The sequence below is a fragment of the Anoplophora glabripennis genome, unplaced genomic scaffold (genome assembly GCF_000390285.2).
Source record: "Anoplophora glabripennis isolate ALB-LARVAE unplaced genomic scaffold, Agla_2.0 scaffold376, whole genome shotgun sequence".
Classification (NCBI taxonomy): Eukaryota; Metazoa; Arthropoda; class Insecta; order Coleoptera; family Cerambycidae; genus Anoplophora; species Anoplophora glabripennis.
In genome coordinates, this window is record NW_019416547.1 from 271,398 (window position 1) to 286,668 (window position 15,271).

Below are 15,271 nucleotides of genomic sequence, written 5' to 3' on the forward strand. Positions count from 1 at the left end.
ATATGTTTCACAATGATTAAACAGACCTACAATCTACAAAAAAATGTTACACATACATTTAAACATTATTGTCGTTCAGAAAATTTGCTAATGCTACTGTTTGATTTTTAAATGATTCAATATTATTGTTGCTGTGATATCCATTCTTTCAAAGTTTACAGTCAAAATCTTCAGCTCTTTTTTTTATTAAAGTACTTGAAATATATTCTCTATTTATCTCTCTAATATATTCTCCATTATATATTCCATGCTGTGATGAGTATTTAAACTGGTAAAAATTCATATAAGTAGAAGAGGGGTAAGTATTATCATAGACTTAGAGCGAGGTACAGGTCAACAGCAATAAGACTGACGATGAGTTGGACCCGCCCACAAACGTGAGCTGAACATCCTGGCAAGAGTGCCTGCATGATCTCTAAAAAGCGACCCCATTAGTTAGTACCTAGCACCCTTAGGTATATTTATTTTGTGTGCCATCAGTTTCCTATAAACTGTCAAGCCGTAAACAGTTTCATCGTTATAGAATTTATATCTAAAGTGGCTAAACATGACAGATGAATGCAAATGTAATTCACTTCATGCAGTTGCATGCATGCAGTTCCCTTCAAGTTTGTAGGGAAAGCAAATCAACTTGTCACGGACCTTGCATAGTCTTCAAAACATTGCAAAATAAATGAAAAAGATTCAGGGTGGCGAGTGAGGTGGTTTTGAAACACTTGTCAAAAAAAAAGGATGAACTAGGCACCAAAAACTGTCTTTATGACAACATAGGAGTTCTTTGTCAACAAGTAATTAATTTTATAATAGAATTGTACCCACTCTAAAACACATTCATTTAAAATTTGTGTCATCGGCAATTTTTGATGGAAAAGCCAGATATTCAGCAACAACAACAGTATTTAAGAAGCCCCGAATGTTATGAGGGAAATCATCCAATAATTTTTATAGATGAAACCTATATTCGTTCCTCGCATATGTACGATAAAGCAATGGAGTGATAAGACAAACTTAGGCTTGTATCAATCGATCTCGAAGGGACAGTATAAATACCGGGAATGAAAACCTCATTCAAATAGAAAAGCAAGGCAAATAAGGTGGTTTTGAAACACTCATCAAACAAAAGGAAGAACTAGGCGCCAAAAACCGTCTTTATGGCGACATAGTAGTTCTTTGTCAACAAGTAATTGATTTTTTAATAGAATTGTACCCACTTTAAAATACATAAATTTAAAATTTGTCTCATCGGAAACTTTTGATGGAAGAACCAGATATTCAGTAACAACAACAGTATTTAAGAAGCCTCAAATGTTATTATGAGGGAAATCATCCGATATTCGTTCCTCACATATGCACGATAAAGCATGGAGTGATAAAACAAACTTAGGCTTGTATCAACCGATCTCGAAGGCACAGTATAAATACCGGGAATAAAAACCTCATTCAAATAGAAAAGCAGGACTGGAAATACAACGTTGACAATGAATTTAAAAAAAAATGGCTGAAGAGAAAGTTATATTTAACTTGCTATTTAGAAGTGTATAATCGACATTACATGTTCAAAGCGAGAAATGTCGTAATTTGAGTTCTCGGAAAGAAGTTCTGAAAAAATGATTTACCTGAAGAAATTTTCCTTTCATCGAAAATATGCTTAAGGCCAAAATTATACAGCTTCATTAAATTCTACAAACCAACTTTAAAACTTGCATTATTGACAAGATTCTGGGTGACAAAGGCCACAATGTATTAAGACCTCCATATCATCCGGACTTAAATCTGGTCACGATATGTCACGCAGCCTGTAAAAAGTGCTATTCAAAAAGGAATTCGTAACCCAAAAGAGGGCTTTGCCCCATACTTCAATAAACTAACACGGGACCTTGCCCCACGCTTATAATTAGCTAAAATAAGGCTTTGCCCTACACTTAAAGAAATCGGAAGAGGAGGAGGAAGAGGATCCAAGTTCTAAAGAGTTGAAAAGATGGCCTCACACCATGCTAGAAGATTTATGGATGAGCTAGCCAGAGGAACCACCGATGCCGGACCTATTCGGCGCCGACAGCCTCAGATGTCGGAGAGGTGCAATGTATTTTTTCATCTTTTTCTTCTGACAAATGGACATCAAGATGTCAGTACATTCAAAAGATCAAGCAGTTTTCCAGAGAGAAAGAGCCCTTGCCTAGAACATATGGCCCATACACCATTCGAGCAATTTGTGTCACACTCTTGTTCTTTCTAAATGCGTTCTCACTTCTCTGTTTGTAAATTTACTCCTGTACCTCACTCTTAAACTTGTTCCTGTTGACCTGTACGTATAAACTTGAACACCCAAATAAAATTCTGATGATTTCAACAGAATGCAAAAAATTCAGACGACTTACATCATAATACGCTTCTAAACACCTTCCCTACAAAGCCAAAAATCTTTTGATGTGGCATTAGCTTCAGCAGTACCAGGTTTTCTCCTCCGTTTCCGTTTGTCACAACTCGGGCTTGAATTTTGGCCGTACGTATGGTGGTGGGCTTGGTCTGCAGTGAACGCCACGACTTATGGTGGACGTAGGGCTGTTTGTCTGGCTGCGAGAAAGTAGCATTGGATCTGGGGACATGCTCAAGTCCCTATTTTTTGAGAAGCTGCGGATGGATTCCGTTGCTCTCTGGATGGTCGTGAATTGATTTGTTTCTTCCGATGGGACATCGTCTGGGCTTTTCCTAAAATTGTTGATAGAATAATGGTTTGAATATAAGGTGGCGATGATATGAAGCAATTAACTCTTATTCTTTTAAGCACAAGGCTTTATATGTTTTATAATAATCGAACAAGTTTTTAAACATTGAAATGAATTTTTTCTCTCTTTATGGGATATTTTGACACCTGTGACTAAATTAAAAATTGAATCAAATAAACATAATGAACAAAGAAAAAAACTAAAACTATACCTTAACGCAAATAAATAACTTCATATAATATTGGCACGAATATACTCGTATTGCAGTGTTATGGAAAGCAAAAGCAAATTATCATAAAAAAAGGTTAAAGAAGTAAGTTCAGTGTTAATATACATTGGTAATTCACAGTTCACATTTGCAATATTAACACACCACTAAAAATGATGTGATTTTAAACAACTTAAAATCACCAACCTCTTACTCCTTGCATTTCTTGAAAACACTGAAAATATGATTGGGCTCAGTAGTCATCGCCGTTATTAGTACTTAGTATTGGTTAATTTTCTTCTTTGTTTTTATTATTGTTACATCCAAGTTTTTAAATGTTTGCAATAATCTGGTGTACTGGCATGTATTTATGGCTCAATAAGAAATAAAGATAACGAAGTGAATTAAAAAAATTCACTATGAAATAGAAGTCCATTTTTAGTGGTCTATTAATTTTGATGCGACCGTATATCTTGAAAAATTATGTGAAATATATTTTAATCTCAAACTGTAAGTAATTAGTAGGTTAATAACGTCTTTTACTAAAAATAACATTAAGAAAATTATTAAGTTTTCTCCTTTTTACCTGTAAATGTAATAGTTGTAATAATAATCAGTACAAATGTGAAATAAGTTACCGAAGAATTCTTCACTTCCTTCGTCTTCTCTGTAAGATTTTCATAAGAATCATGCGTAATTTATACTTCCATTTAAATTGTTTATTTAATAAATTAATTAATTGTAGTTTTTTAATCAAATTATATACTTACAGATCGTCATGGTGAAGACACAGAATGAACGATAACGTTGAGGCTAACACCAACATAATTAACAACGGAACTAATATTGAAACGAGTAACTCCTGAGAATAACTTCTTTTTGGTAGATCGGACTTGGAAACTGGTTTCCAGTGATCATGTAACAAATTATTCTCTTCTAAACTTGACAGTTTTTCATTTGCTCCCGGTTGATTCAGATCAGAATTGTTGTTATACATCTACAATTTTATTAGTATTAAATTCTTATTTTGTCACATTACACCAATTTATTATTATTATTATTATTATTATTATTATTATTGCACTAACCAGCCTGAAAAAGCACCAATCAAGGTTAAAGCCATTGTCCCTGAAAATTATTTGAACGGAAGTTCGTTTGAAGTTACAAGAGCCTAATTTCCATAACGGCCTAACTTCTTCTTGCAGTTTGAGCAATTCTGGGGAAAATTCCTCATAACTTCCCAAACGAACAACCACCCTACAACATAAACAAAAAAAATATTTTGAACAGAATCAATCTGAGCTTATTTAAAACAGATATGGAAATTAATATTGAATAATGAATAGATAATATAGTTCAATTTCAACGTAAATTTGTAACCATATTTGTTATTGGTAAGTTATAGTATTATTACCCCTCTTCCTTGCCAGGAACCAAAGGTTTTCGTGCACCTAATTCTACTGCCGAACTAAGGAAAGTAATGTATAAATCGCCTCCGCTACCTTTCCAGAGTTTTTCTCGAAAAATACCCTTCAAAGCATCAGTCCGATTAACATTAAACATATCCTCGACATTCAAATTATCTATTTTGATGTTCACTTCATACCTAGCTGGTTTTCTTTTATTCAAGATGATCACATTCAGTGTTTCTATCCTCGTTTCGTAATTTTTTTTATTTAGGGCAATTATTTCTAAGGGAATTTTTGTGTTGGGCATATTTGGGGGAACCCCATACAAAATACCTGTATGATTTTTTTTACTATATACAAAATTCATCCATGATGGTAAGTCAGGGGCATTTAAAAGAGATGCTTGATAAACATACTGATCTTTAATTCCTTCATGGGTCCAATTAAACATCGATGGATCCACCACTATTTCAAATACTTCAGTCATCAAGACATGAATATTCCTTGCAGCAATTAAATCAAAAAGAGCTATTATTATCAGTTTTAAGAACATTTTTATGCATACTATTTACAATAACTACTAAATTTGGATCAATAACTATTTTTAAAATTATTTTCTCTTCTCTCGCCATCTATTGACAGCAATAGTACATCAGATAAAGAAATCTTTTTATTAAGTTTAGAACTTTGGCACTGCTCGGATAAGCATAGATAGGAGACCTACCAACGGCAAAGAGAGAGAGAGTTGCTGTGAAGATGAAGAAATTGCTATCTCTCTCTTGCCGACTGATCCCCTCTATATACAGGGCTGGAAAATCCACATGGTCCATCTGCCTTTACATGAGAGCGACAAAGTAACGTAAAGAAATCCGTGCGATAGACAAGGATGGCTATAGTGAAGGCGTTTCATAATCTGAATAGTCACCGCCTGTTTCGGTTTAGAAGTGGGACTGAGTATTCAGATTGTGAAACGCGCCGTCATTATTCTATGGCTAGAAATTGGCCTCAATGATTTGGGATCGAGGGGGATTATCCCTCTTTATCCTGCCTCATCTCGTGTAGGCCTGGACAGCCTTCGTAGGTGGGCCCCATCCGTCGTCTACCCCGACCGCAAATGCGGCCGGTGTAGGCGCTTTGTGGGACCTCCTTTTGTCCTGGCTGGGCCCCGCCGGCTAGGGCCCTTTCTTCTGGCGCTCTTCTTGCTTCGCCGGCTCGTCTGTGTAAACCCCGGGGGTAGTGTCATGTTTATGTGTGGTATGGTTGGGTAGGGTAGTGCGGCTATGCAGCCTGGGATGCGCTTTGCTAAGGTGGCCCTTAGGCTAGCGCGGGAGGGGAGGGTTAAGGAGGGTATGGGGGGTGTGTATGTGTGTGTGTGTGTGTCGTTGTCTTCGTTTCTTGATCCTGGCTGTCTCTGAAACAGAAAAGGTTAGCGGGCAGGGGGGGGGTCATTGGGGTGGTCACCCAGGGTCAAAAAGTTGGTGTCTAGGTCTTTTGTGTTTGTCGGTCACGTCGGGTACGTAGTCAACGGCTTGCCTGAGGAGGGGATTGTCATGTCTAGCGGCTACGTCAAATCGTTTCTCCGCGTTTTGTCTTATTGTCTGTGTAGCGTTTGTGTATTGTAAGTCTCGTAATATGTCAGTGTTTCTTACGTACCAGGGCGCGTCGGTGGCCGTGCGGAGGGCTATGTTTTCCACAGCCTGTAATGACTTTAAGTGGCTTTTTGCCGCGTGACCCCACGCCGTGGAGGCGTAGGTTAGCTGCGGTTGAAGTACCACCTTGATAAGCGTTCGCTTATTCCTTAAACTGAGGGTGTTTCCACCTTTGAGTAAGGGATAGAGCCTAGCCCTGGTGGTCTTCGCTCGCGCCACCGTCTCCACGATGTGCGGTTTCCACGTGAGACGCTGGTCCATCGTCACGCCCAGGTATCGTGTTTGTCGATTCCAGGAGATGGGTTCCTGGGATAGTGTCAGTCTGTCGAGGTTTTGTGGGATTTTTCGTTTGGTAAAAAGGATAGCCGAACTTTTGTTGGGATTAATTTTGACTTTCCACCTGTTGCACCAGGTTTCAAGTTGGTCTAAGGAGTTTTGGAGGAGGGAGACGGAATATCTAGGATCTACGGATTGGGATGTGATTGTCAGGTCGTCGGCGTATAAGTATATGTTGGTGTTGGGGGGATGTGGGATGTCGGAGTTGTAAATGGTGTATAGGTGTGGGGACAGGACGGTGCCCTGGGGGACACCGGCCTCCATGGGACGGGTGGTGGAAAGGGAATCTTGGATTTGGATGCGGAATTTTCGGTGGTGTAGGTAGGATTTTATGAGTTTGGTAAAGGATATGGGATATTGGTTGGTGAGCATTTTCATCAGTAGGCCTTCATGCCAAACCGTATCGAAGGCCTTTGCGACGTCCAGGAAGGCAGCACCAGTGTACTGTCCCCTGTTGAAGGCCGCCGTGATGTGCTCGGTAAGGCGAAGGATTTGGAGTTCAGTGGAGTCGGAAGGCGAACTGCTCGTCTGGAATGACTTGCAGTTCTTGGGAGTGGGTTCTTAGACGGGTTAGGATAATTTTTTCTACCACTTTGCTCATAGCCGGGAACAGGCTAATGGGCCGGTAGTTGGATGGGATGGTGTGATCTTTGTTGGGTTTTGGGATAAGGATTATGTTTGCCGTTTTCCAGCGGGTAGGGAAGTGTCTTAGTCTGAGTGTCGCGTTTGAAACTGATATCTGTCATATAGCCGAAATATCAACATGCTCAATGTCAATGTCAAATAGGTTATAACCTCAATAATGCATATTTTATCTGTTGTGTTTTATTTACATATAGTGTCTGTGTAAATGTAGTAAAATGCTACAGAATAGTAAAAAATTAAGAAGCCTTTGTGGGGCACTCCAAAATATTCATTTATGTCGATCCAATTTAGTCGCTGAAAATAGTGCTAAACATGCGGTAACATTATTTCAAGTTAGAGGAAAGAAAGATGATTCTACATTATCCTCCTTATTTGTTCCTATACAAATTAAAGCAAATCCGGATGATATAAATGTAGGAGCTGAACTCACAGGTTCTTTAAATAAGGCTGATTTATTGAAGGTTTTAAATAAATTCTACCAGAATAAGGAGATAAAACAGTTGCTTATGGACAATGGATTGGACAGTAAGAGATAAGCATGTAAATTATTAATGTATCATTTATTTTTCTTAAATTTTAGATTACCTTCAGCATCAGAGCTACATAAGCTTCAGGAGATACTGTCTAGAAGCACAAACGTTACCTGTTGACTTACATGTCGTGATAAGTGATGTTTTGCAAGGAGCAGGCAATCCTACTGATATTTTCCCTTATTTCTTGAGACACGCTAAACAAATGTTTCCCCACTTAGACTGTATGGAGGATTTGCGAAAAATTTCAGACTTGAGAACTCCGGCTAACTGGTATCCTCAAGCAAGAGCAATAAATAGAAAAATAATTTTCCACGCTGGCCCAACAAATTCTGGAAAGACTTTTCATGCTTTAGAAAGGTTCATCACAGCCAAATCTGGAGTTTATTGTGGTCCTTTGAAATTATTAGCTAGCGAAGTGTTTAATAAAACGAACAGCAGGGTAAGGTAAATTTATAATTTATTTTTTGTATCACTTAAATTAGTAAAACATTTAAGCCTTTCATTGTTTATGATGTTTACGTGTTAGGGCACACCTTGCGACTTAGTAACGGGCGAAGAACGAAATTTTGCAGACCCAACTGGAAATGCATCTGGTCACGTATCGTGTACTGTCGAAATGGCTTCAGTAAACAATCCTTGTAAGTAATAATTAAAAAAAAAACTATCTGGGTTAAATAATATATGAATATGTAGATGAAGTGGCAGTGATTGATGAAATCCAGATGATAAAGGACCCTCAAAGGGGATGGGCTTGGACTAGGGCTTTCTTGGGCTTAATAGCTGATGAGATACATATTTGTGGTGAAGCAGGAACTATCGATTTAGTTCAACAACTCTGTTTAACCACTGGGGAGGACCTGGAGGTTCGCCATTATAAAAGACTGACAGCTTTAAAAATTGAAGACTCTGCTTTAGGTTAGTGCAGTTTAACATGTTTTTTGTCCCGGTAGTAGTTTAGGAGTTAGATGGTTTTAGGTCGAAAATGGATAATTCATTAATTTATTATCATTTCAATTAATTTATTACCTGATTATTGTTTCCATAAAGTAATTTGAAAAACTTATTTGTGCCTGTTTTTTGGTGTTCAGTAAATAAATTTATTCACCTGACTCGCTTTTTTGTAAAATAATTCCTGTATTATTTAGGGAATATTTTTTTAGGTTCTCTGGACAATGTTTTGCCTGGAGACTGCATTGTATGTTTTAGTAAAAACGACATTTATTCTGTTTCGAGAGGTATCGAAGCGACGGGCAAGGAAGTAGCTGTAATCTACGGAGGTTTACCTCCAGGTACCAAGCTAGCCCAAGCCGCCAAATTCAACGATCCTGACAACAGTTGTAAAATATTAGTTGCAACAGACGCAATTGGAATGGGTTTGAATTTGTAGGGAGTAATAACTCTCACTCTTTATTCGCTTCTATGTTTTCGTTCATTTTTAGGAGTATTCGTAGGATAATATTTTATTCTCTTATTAAGCCAATTATGAACGAGAAGGGTGAGAAGGAAATGGATACGATATCCGTGTCTTCGGCTTTGCAGATAGCTGGGAGAGCTGGAAGGTAAATTTTTTAAAATTAAAATGTAATTTTTTAACTAGAACTTTATAAACACTTTCAGATACGGCACCCAGTGGGAACAGGGATATGTAACGACATTTAAGCCAGAGGATTTGAACACCCTGAAAAATCGGTTGTCTTCTGATCCAGAGCCAATAACACAGGCCGGGCTGCATCCCACCGCTGATCAGATTGAACTTTACGCTTATCACTTACCAAATTCAACGCTTAGTAATTTAATGGTGAGAGGAGAAGTTTATTTCGTTGTTTACTGACTATACTTGATTTTGTTCTAGGATATATTTGTTAGTCTTTCGACGGTGGACGATTCTTTGTACTTCATGTGTAACATCGAGGATTTTAAATTCCTAGCCGACATGATCCAGCACGTTCCGTTGCCTTTGCGAGCCAGATACGTGTTTTGCTGTGCGCCTATCAATAAGAAAATGCCGTTTGTCTGCACCATGTTCTTGAAAGTAAGTTGAGATACGAGGAATTAATAAATACATATTCGATTGATTTTGTAACGCAGTTTTTGTGAAACATTTTTTTAAATTTGTTTTGTTGTAGTTTGCAAGGCAGTACAGCAAAAACGAGCTAATTACTTTTGACTGGTTGTGCAGAAACATAGGGTGGCCTTTGCAGCCCCCAAAAACCATAATCGACTTGGTTCATTTAGAAGCCGTGTTTGACGTTTTGGATTTATACTTGTGGTTGAGGTAAGAAAATTTTTTTAGTCAGTTATATTGGTATACAGGGTGTTTTCTAAGTTAATGTCAATGTTATACCGGGTGTCCCATTTAAAAAAATACACGTGAATATCTCTTAAGGGCTTAATGAAAAAAAATTTTCAAATAAAAGTTGTAGGGTTTTGAGGGGGACATCTAATTGACCATGACCTTCAAGGTCATTTCAAGGTCAAGTTGATTTTTTCAAAAGGAAACATATTTTTGACACCGGAAATGAAGAGAACAGAAAATTTTACATCCGACGAAGACCTTGACCATGACCTTCAAGGGCATTTGAAGGTCAGTTGAAGGTCATTTTAGTTTTTTGTTGCAAAATTCATTTCCGTCTTGCCGAATAGTGTACTTGGGGGTTTTCGAGGGCGCTGATCGCGAATATGAAGTCAGAATTTGAAAATATTCAAATCCAATATGGTAGACATTTTTAATATTCATATGGATTAACACTTTGAAAATGCTTCAACTTACGTTAGAACTCAAGGTCGAGCCGAGTATTCGACATATTGGATCCGCCTTATCAGATTTAACTATTACTAAATTCTGAGCTAGTCTGAGTTCAAAAACATTTGAATAAAAAATGCATGCCACAAAGGGTTAATGGGTATTCTGGAAAATTATGGCGAGCCCCACATATCAAAAAGAAAAATATGAACAAGATTAAAGTTTTGCCTGCAAAATACTAGAATGGCCTTCAAATGACTTTTGAAACTTAAGGTCATGATCAAGGTTATATCCGGAAGCAAAATTCTCCGCACTTTCTATTTTGGTCTGAAAGATACCGGTTTCTATTTGAAAAATTAACTTGACCTTGAAATGACCGTGAAGGTCAAGGTCAATGTCATAGATGGACGTGAAATGGCCCGCTCTTCTCATTTCTGGTCTCAAAAGTAGAATTTTGCAACAAAAACTAAAATGACCTTCAAATGACCTTGAAGGTTATGGTCAAGATCATAGTCAGATGTAAAATTTTCTGCTCTTTTCATTTCTGGTGTCAAAAATATGTTTCCATTTGAAAAATCAGCTTGACCTTGAAGGTTATGGTCAAGGTCACCATTAGATTAGAAATTTTTTCATTAAGCCCTTAACTGAAGAGATATTCAGGTGTATTTTTTAAAATGGGACACCCGGTATAAGCTTTGGTTGCTTATTTTTACCTGAGGAATGTTGTGCACTTCCCCGTGTCACACCCTGTAGATAACGTAATTTTTTTATAGTTATCGCTTCATGGACTTATTCAACGAGCCCGTTCTGGTGAGGGACATGCAGCGCGAGCTGGACCAAATAATCCAGCAGGGTGTCATGCAACTCACCCGACTGCTAAGGAACTCGGAAACCGGCATAAGTTCCGGCACCCTAGCGGCCGACGACGAGGAGTTTTCCGCAAACAGACTAAAACAGTCGTATTTAAGAGGTATTTATTTGTACAAATTTTATTTTATACATCACTGGTAACAAATACAAATATATAATTAATTTCAGAGTCGAAGACGTCTGTGGTCGGGAGAGGTAGGTTAACAGAAAGGTTACTCGCGCAGGGCATTTTAACACCGAACATGCTGCAAGAACTAAAGAAGGAGTGGAACAAGAAGGGTGTCGACAATGAGGGCGATAGCGACGGTGAGCCCAAAAAGCCACGAAGGAAACGGAAAACTAAGTAGGAATGTACGAATGTATTTACATTGTTATATCAGTAATTTTTATTATACATCTAATATACGGTGTGGCACCAAGAAAAACTGTTTTAAAATTACAAGCAGTTGCTGTTTTAATAAAATACTTTTTTCAAAGTTCCTTATCTTTTTTTTTGTACGGTGTTTTTTAATTTTTTTTTTTCAGATGTAAATTTTCTTTTTATAGAAAAGTTATTCGTTGGGAAAAAGTATAAGAAAGACTTTACTCTCAAATAGACACTCAAAATTACATTGCTATACAGGGTGACAAAAATAATATCAACAATCTTATAATTTTTTATTCGGGCTCACCCTGTATGAGCCCTTGAAGTTGAAAGTTAAAAATCGATTTTTTGCTATAACTTTGTTTTTCAGTAAATTTGGATAATTTTTGGGTAAAAGCTATGTTATTTGAAGCAACTTTAATTTTGTGCACGATGTTTTGTTTTGTAGTTTTTAAAAATGTGCTCTTTTTGGTCCACACCACACCACTGCACATATTTATACGCTAAGCCAAAATCATACGTTATCAATGAATTTGTGCAGATTTTGTTACAAAAATGGCAATAAAAAAGTATTTATTAAAAATAATTTCCTTCCTCCTTATTTGCAACCTGAATAATTAGAATCTTCAAAATTAAAATTTGTTACATAACTCTAAACTTAAAAATAGTAATACTTTTGTACAGAGCAATCCATTAGCCTGACAAAGTACAATGACTCCAAGATATAAAAAAAATAGAAGTCGAAACGGATAAAAAATACTATTTCAAAATAATTTTCAAATAATTTTCCATCTCACTTTTTTATATGAAAATTGCCGAGTTTTTTTTTGTAAAACATTTTTTAGGTACCTAGTAATATCTTTTATCCTCTAAATAGTAACGGAGATGTTGTACCTTACCACATTATTGGGCCTCCCTGTATATTTAGTTAACTTTCATACAACATCTTTATATAAAGTTATTAAAAACATAAACATTTAAACAAGTGAAACAACTGGTTCTGTACAAAGTTAAACATACATACAGTATAAGTACACATAAAATATAAACTGTAATTTACAAAATATAGTTTTTGGTTCATAAACAATCTGTTTCTATTAAAATTACATGACACTTGGAAAAGTTCAAAGCATGTTAAAGTCAATTCTTATAAACATTTTGCAAATTTATGATTGTGTAACATCTTTGAACTTTTCTCTTTTAAAATAGTTCTTTTGCCTTCTGTTAAATTATTATTTCTTTGGGTCAACTAGTTTAAGTAAAATTACAGGTTATTTGGTTTGTAACACTCACTACATCTCTGCATTGAACATGGACAGGTCATTTAATGTAAGTAACAGTGTACAGAATGATTCAAATTTTATGAGAAGAGGAACTACAAAAGACAGAAAAAAACTGGTGACACGTTATGCTTGTCTTTCAAAGCAATTTCAACTGTCAAATAATTGATATATTGATTTATTTTTGAGCCACAGAGCGTTATTCTTTTTATGACACCTTTGACTACCTCTGTATCTCAGTCGAGGAAGCACTGTCCTATATCAACTTTTCGGCGAATCCATCAGATATTAGTTTTTTGTACTCCAATGCCAAAACAGTAGGCAGTAGAGTCATAAATAAGTCGAACCATAATTTTTACTACTTATTCTTAATCTGATAAAATGATTTTGTGTTTTCTCTGCATACTGCATAGTAATTGTAATGTGCCATTCATTTCGTATAGTGTTCCGATATGTTCAGCGCATTTGGAATGTTTTATTGTTACAAGTGCCTACTTCTATTTTCATTTATCAGCAAAAAGAGAGATAATTGAGGCTGCATGGTTTGGTTTCTTGAAATTCTGCCTTGTCTTAATTTCCAGTTGAGGCATACCAGTATGTTTCATAAGCATATGAGTTGGGAAGACATGTTATTACATTTACATTTTAGTTATTTCAATCACTGTTGCTAAAAATGAAATTGTGTGTAGGTTTCGCAAGATTTACATATCAACGGCAGATGAGAAAATTTTTTAGAAGAATTTCCTGCGTGGCTAAAGGCACCTCTTAGAAAAGGGACGCTCTTAATAATTATCAGAAGTGAATACAGATTTTTGAATAATGGTTAGAGTCCTGAGAAATAGGAGATTAATTACCATTAGGATATGGATACTGAGGTATCTGAAAAATCGTATACATCTGGTTTGCCTCAATGTTGAACCTGGTGCTGTAATTGTCCTGGATAATGCATGTTATCATAATCGAAGAATGGAAAAACTGCTAACATTTTCATGGAGAAAAGGGGAAATCGTGGAATGGTTATATGGAAAACTTATCGAATATAATGACGTGATGTCAAAAGTACAATTATTAGCACAAAGGAAAAGCCAGATCCATTAAATATATAGTGAATGAAATGGCTAAAGCTCATGTTACATTTTTTCGATTGCCACCATACTATTGTGAGCTGAACACTATTGAACTAATCTGAGCGAATATTCATATTCGCTCAGATTATTTGGCACAAAATGACACAACTTTTAAATTAAAAGACGAAAACCTACTTCTGTAGGAGGCAATTAACCTTTACTTGATAGCGGTGATAGCATTAGTGACAGTGATAGTGATAGCATTATCAGAAATTGGTTATTGTATGAATGCTTATTTATTATATATGTTTCTAGTATTTTATCGGTGGTGCATCTTATTACTCACTGGTGTTTGTACTTTTGGTAGTTTTAATGGTTTTACCATTTCTGTATCACTTCACTGTTACAGCTTTACTTAATTAAACCTTTCACAGGAGCCTTTTGGCCAGTTAGTTATGTTCCTTAATAAAAAGGGAAATAAAAAAATACACAGGCGATTGTGGGCTATATTTGCCTGCAAGGACAGAATTGCTGAATACATAGTTTAATATAAATAAAATAGTACCTACCTACCAGCTGGATATTTCGGTATTTCAGGATAATCTGGTTTTTATAAAAATTGGTACATTTGTTCTATATATTTAATAATTTTTAAAATCCCCTTTATTGATACGCCCATGGAATCGAATTTCTCGCGCACCTCTACGGATCTACATATTGAGAAGCACTGTCTAGTACTGTCTACTATTTTGGCACAGATAAATCTATGTAAATCTCTTGGTTATGTTATGCAGAGTTTGACAGTTCAGTGCATTAATAAAGCGTTGAAATAGTGGTCGCTCTGGAGTATGCATCTTGGACCATGATTCTTTTTTCATGAAATGATTTTACTGATTCTATCAGTGCGAAAGACATATTGAAAGTTAAACGTAAGAAATTTATAGAATAATACAGTTGCTGTATTGGACATTTTTATGATATGACCTAATTTTTATATTCAGGGTGTGTAATATTCTGATGTATATGGCCCATATTGAACAATTTTGGGCAAAATATGGTCATCACTCCAATGTGGGTAATACTGTATATTTTATATATAAATAACATATTTTAAATTTATATAAACAGCTGTAATACTATACTCCGCCGTCGAAATTATAGAGAGTGACTCATCACTAGCTTTTGGACTAGTAAGGGGGATGAAGCATGCCGGGAACGAAAATCCATTGGCGTGTCTGCGTAAAAGGCAACAAGATATAGAAAATATTGAAAAAAGATAATAAAACATAACATCTAATATTTTTTTATGGTTTGCTATAACCGGCACTTTGATCCATTTTAATTATTACAGCATTTTAAAACGTCCCAGTTGTGTTTTTTTAATTTATAAATTTATTATAGCCATGGAATTAGACCGCTCGTCTACGCTTATGCTATGACG

General features: G+C 36.1%; 2 protein-coding genes across 4 annotated transcripts; one reads left to right on the forward strand and one right to left on the reverse strand.

Moving 5' to 3' along the window:
* Positions 1 to 32: 32 nt before the first annotated feature.
* On the reverse strand, positions 33 to 4,915 carry LOC108910493 (epsilon-sarcoglycan). 2 transcript variants are annotated; one of them, XM_018715100.1, is made up of 5 exons: positions 4,349 to 4,915; positions 4,023 to 4,191; positions 3,705 to 3,931; positions 3,521 to 3,601; positions 33 to 2,709 (listed from the first exon to the last, which is right to left on the reverse strand). In XM_018715100.1, exons 1-5 carry the CDS (start codon positions 4,894 to 4,896, stop codon positions 2,478 to 2,480), a joined length of 1,257 nt encoding a protein of 418 aa, XP_018570616.1. In that variant the 5' UTR covers positions 4,897 to 4,915; the 3' UTR covers positions 33 to 2,477. The 2 variants fall into 2 exon arrangements, with proteins under 2 accessions (XP_018570616.1, XP_018570617.1); XM_018715101.1 differs by lacking the exon at positions 3,521 to 3,601.
* Positions 4,916 to 6,981: 2,066 nt separating this feature from the next.
* LOC108910487 (ATP-dependent RNA helicase SUV3 homolog, mitochondrial) lies at positions 6,982 to 12,257 on the forward strand. Of its 2 annotated transcripts, XM_023454910.1 has the most exons (11): positions 6,982 to 7,498; positions 7,554 to 7,945; positions 8,033 to 8,144; positions 8,200 to 8,421; positions 8,667 to 8,889; positions 8,946 to 9,065; positions 9,124 to 9,304; positions 9,359 to 9,538; positions 9,633 to 9,781; positions 11,023 to 11,219; positions 11,288 to 12,257. In XM_023454910.1, exons 1-11 carry the CDS (start codon positions 7,189 to 7,191, stop codon positions 11,464 to 11,466), a joined length of 2,265 nt encoding a protein of 754 aa, XP_023310678.1. In that variant the 5' UTR covers positions 6,982 to 7,188; the 3' UTR covers positions 11,467 to 12,257. The 2 variants fall into 2 exon arrangements, with proteins under 2 accessions (XP_023310678.1, XP_023310679.1); XM_023454911.1 differs by lacking the exon at positions 6,982 to 7,498 and having other exon boundaries at positions 7,882 to 7,950; positions 11,288 to 12,255.
* Positions 12,258 to 15,271: the final 3,014 nt, after the last annotated feature.

Coding starts and splice junctions, on each gene's coding strand:
- LOC108910487 (XM_023454910.1), top strand. CDS start 7,189: ATGCTACAGAATAGTAAAAAATTAAGAAGCCTTTGTGGGGCACTCCAA. Junction 8,422..8,666: donor AATTGAAGACTCTGCTTTAG/GTTAGTGCAGTT, acceptor ATATTTTTTTAG/GTTCTCTGGACAATGTTTTG. Junction 9,782..11,022: donor GATTTATACTTGTGGTTGAG/GTAAGAAAATTT, acceptor ATTTTTTTATAG/TTATCGCTTCATGGACTTAT.
- LOC108910493 (XM_018715100.1), bottom strand. CDS start 4,896: ATGTTCTTAAAACTGATAATAATAGCTCTTTTTGATTTAATTGCTGCA. Junction 3,602..3,704: donor TGTCTTCACCATGACGATCT/GTAAGTATATAA, acceptor AAAATCTTACAG/AGAAGACGAAGGAAGTGAAG. Junction 2,710..3,520: donor TACAACTATTACATTTACAG/GTAAAAAGGAGA, acceptor CAACAATTTTAG/GAAAAGCCCAGACGATGTCC.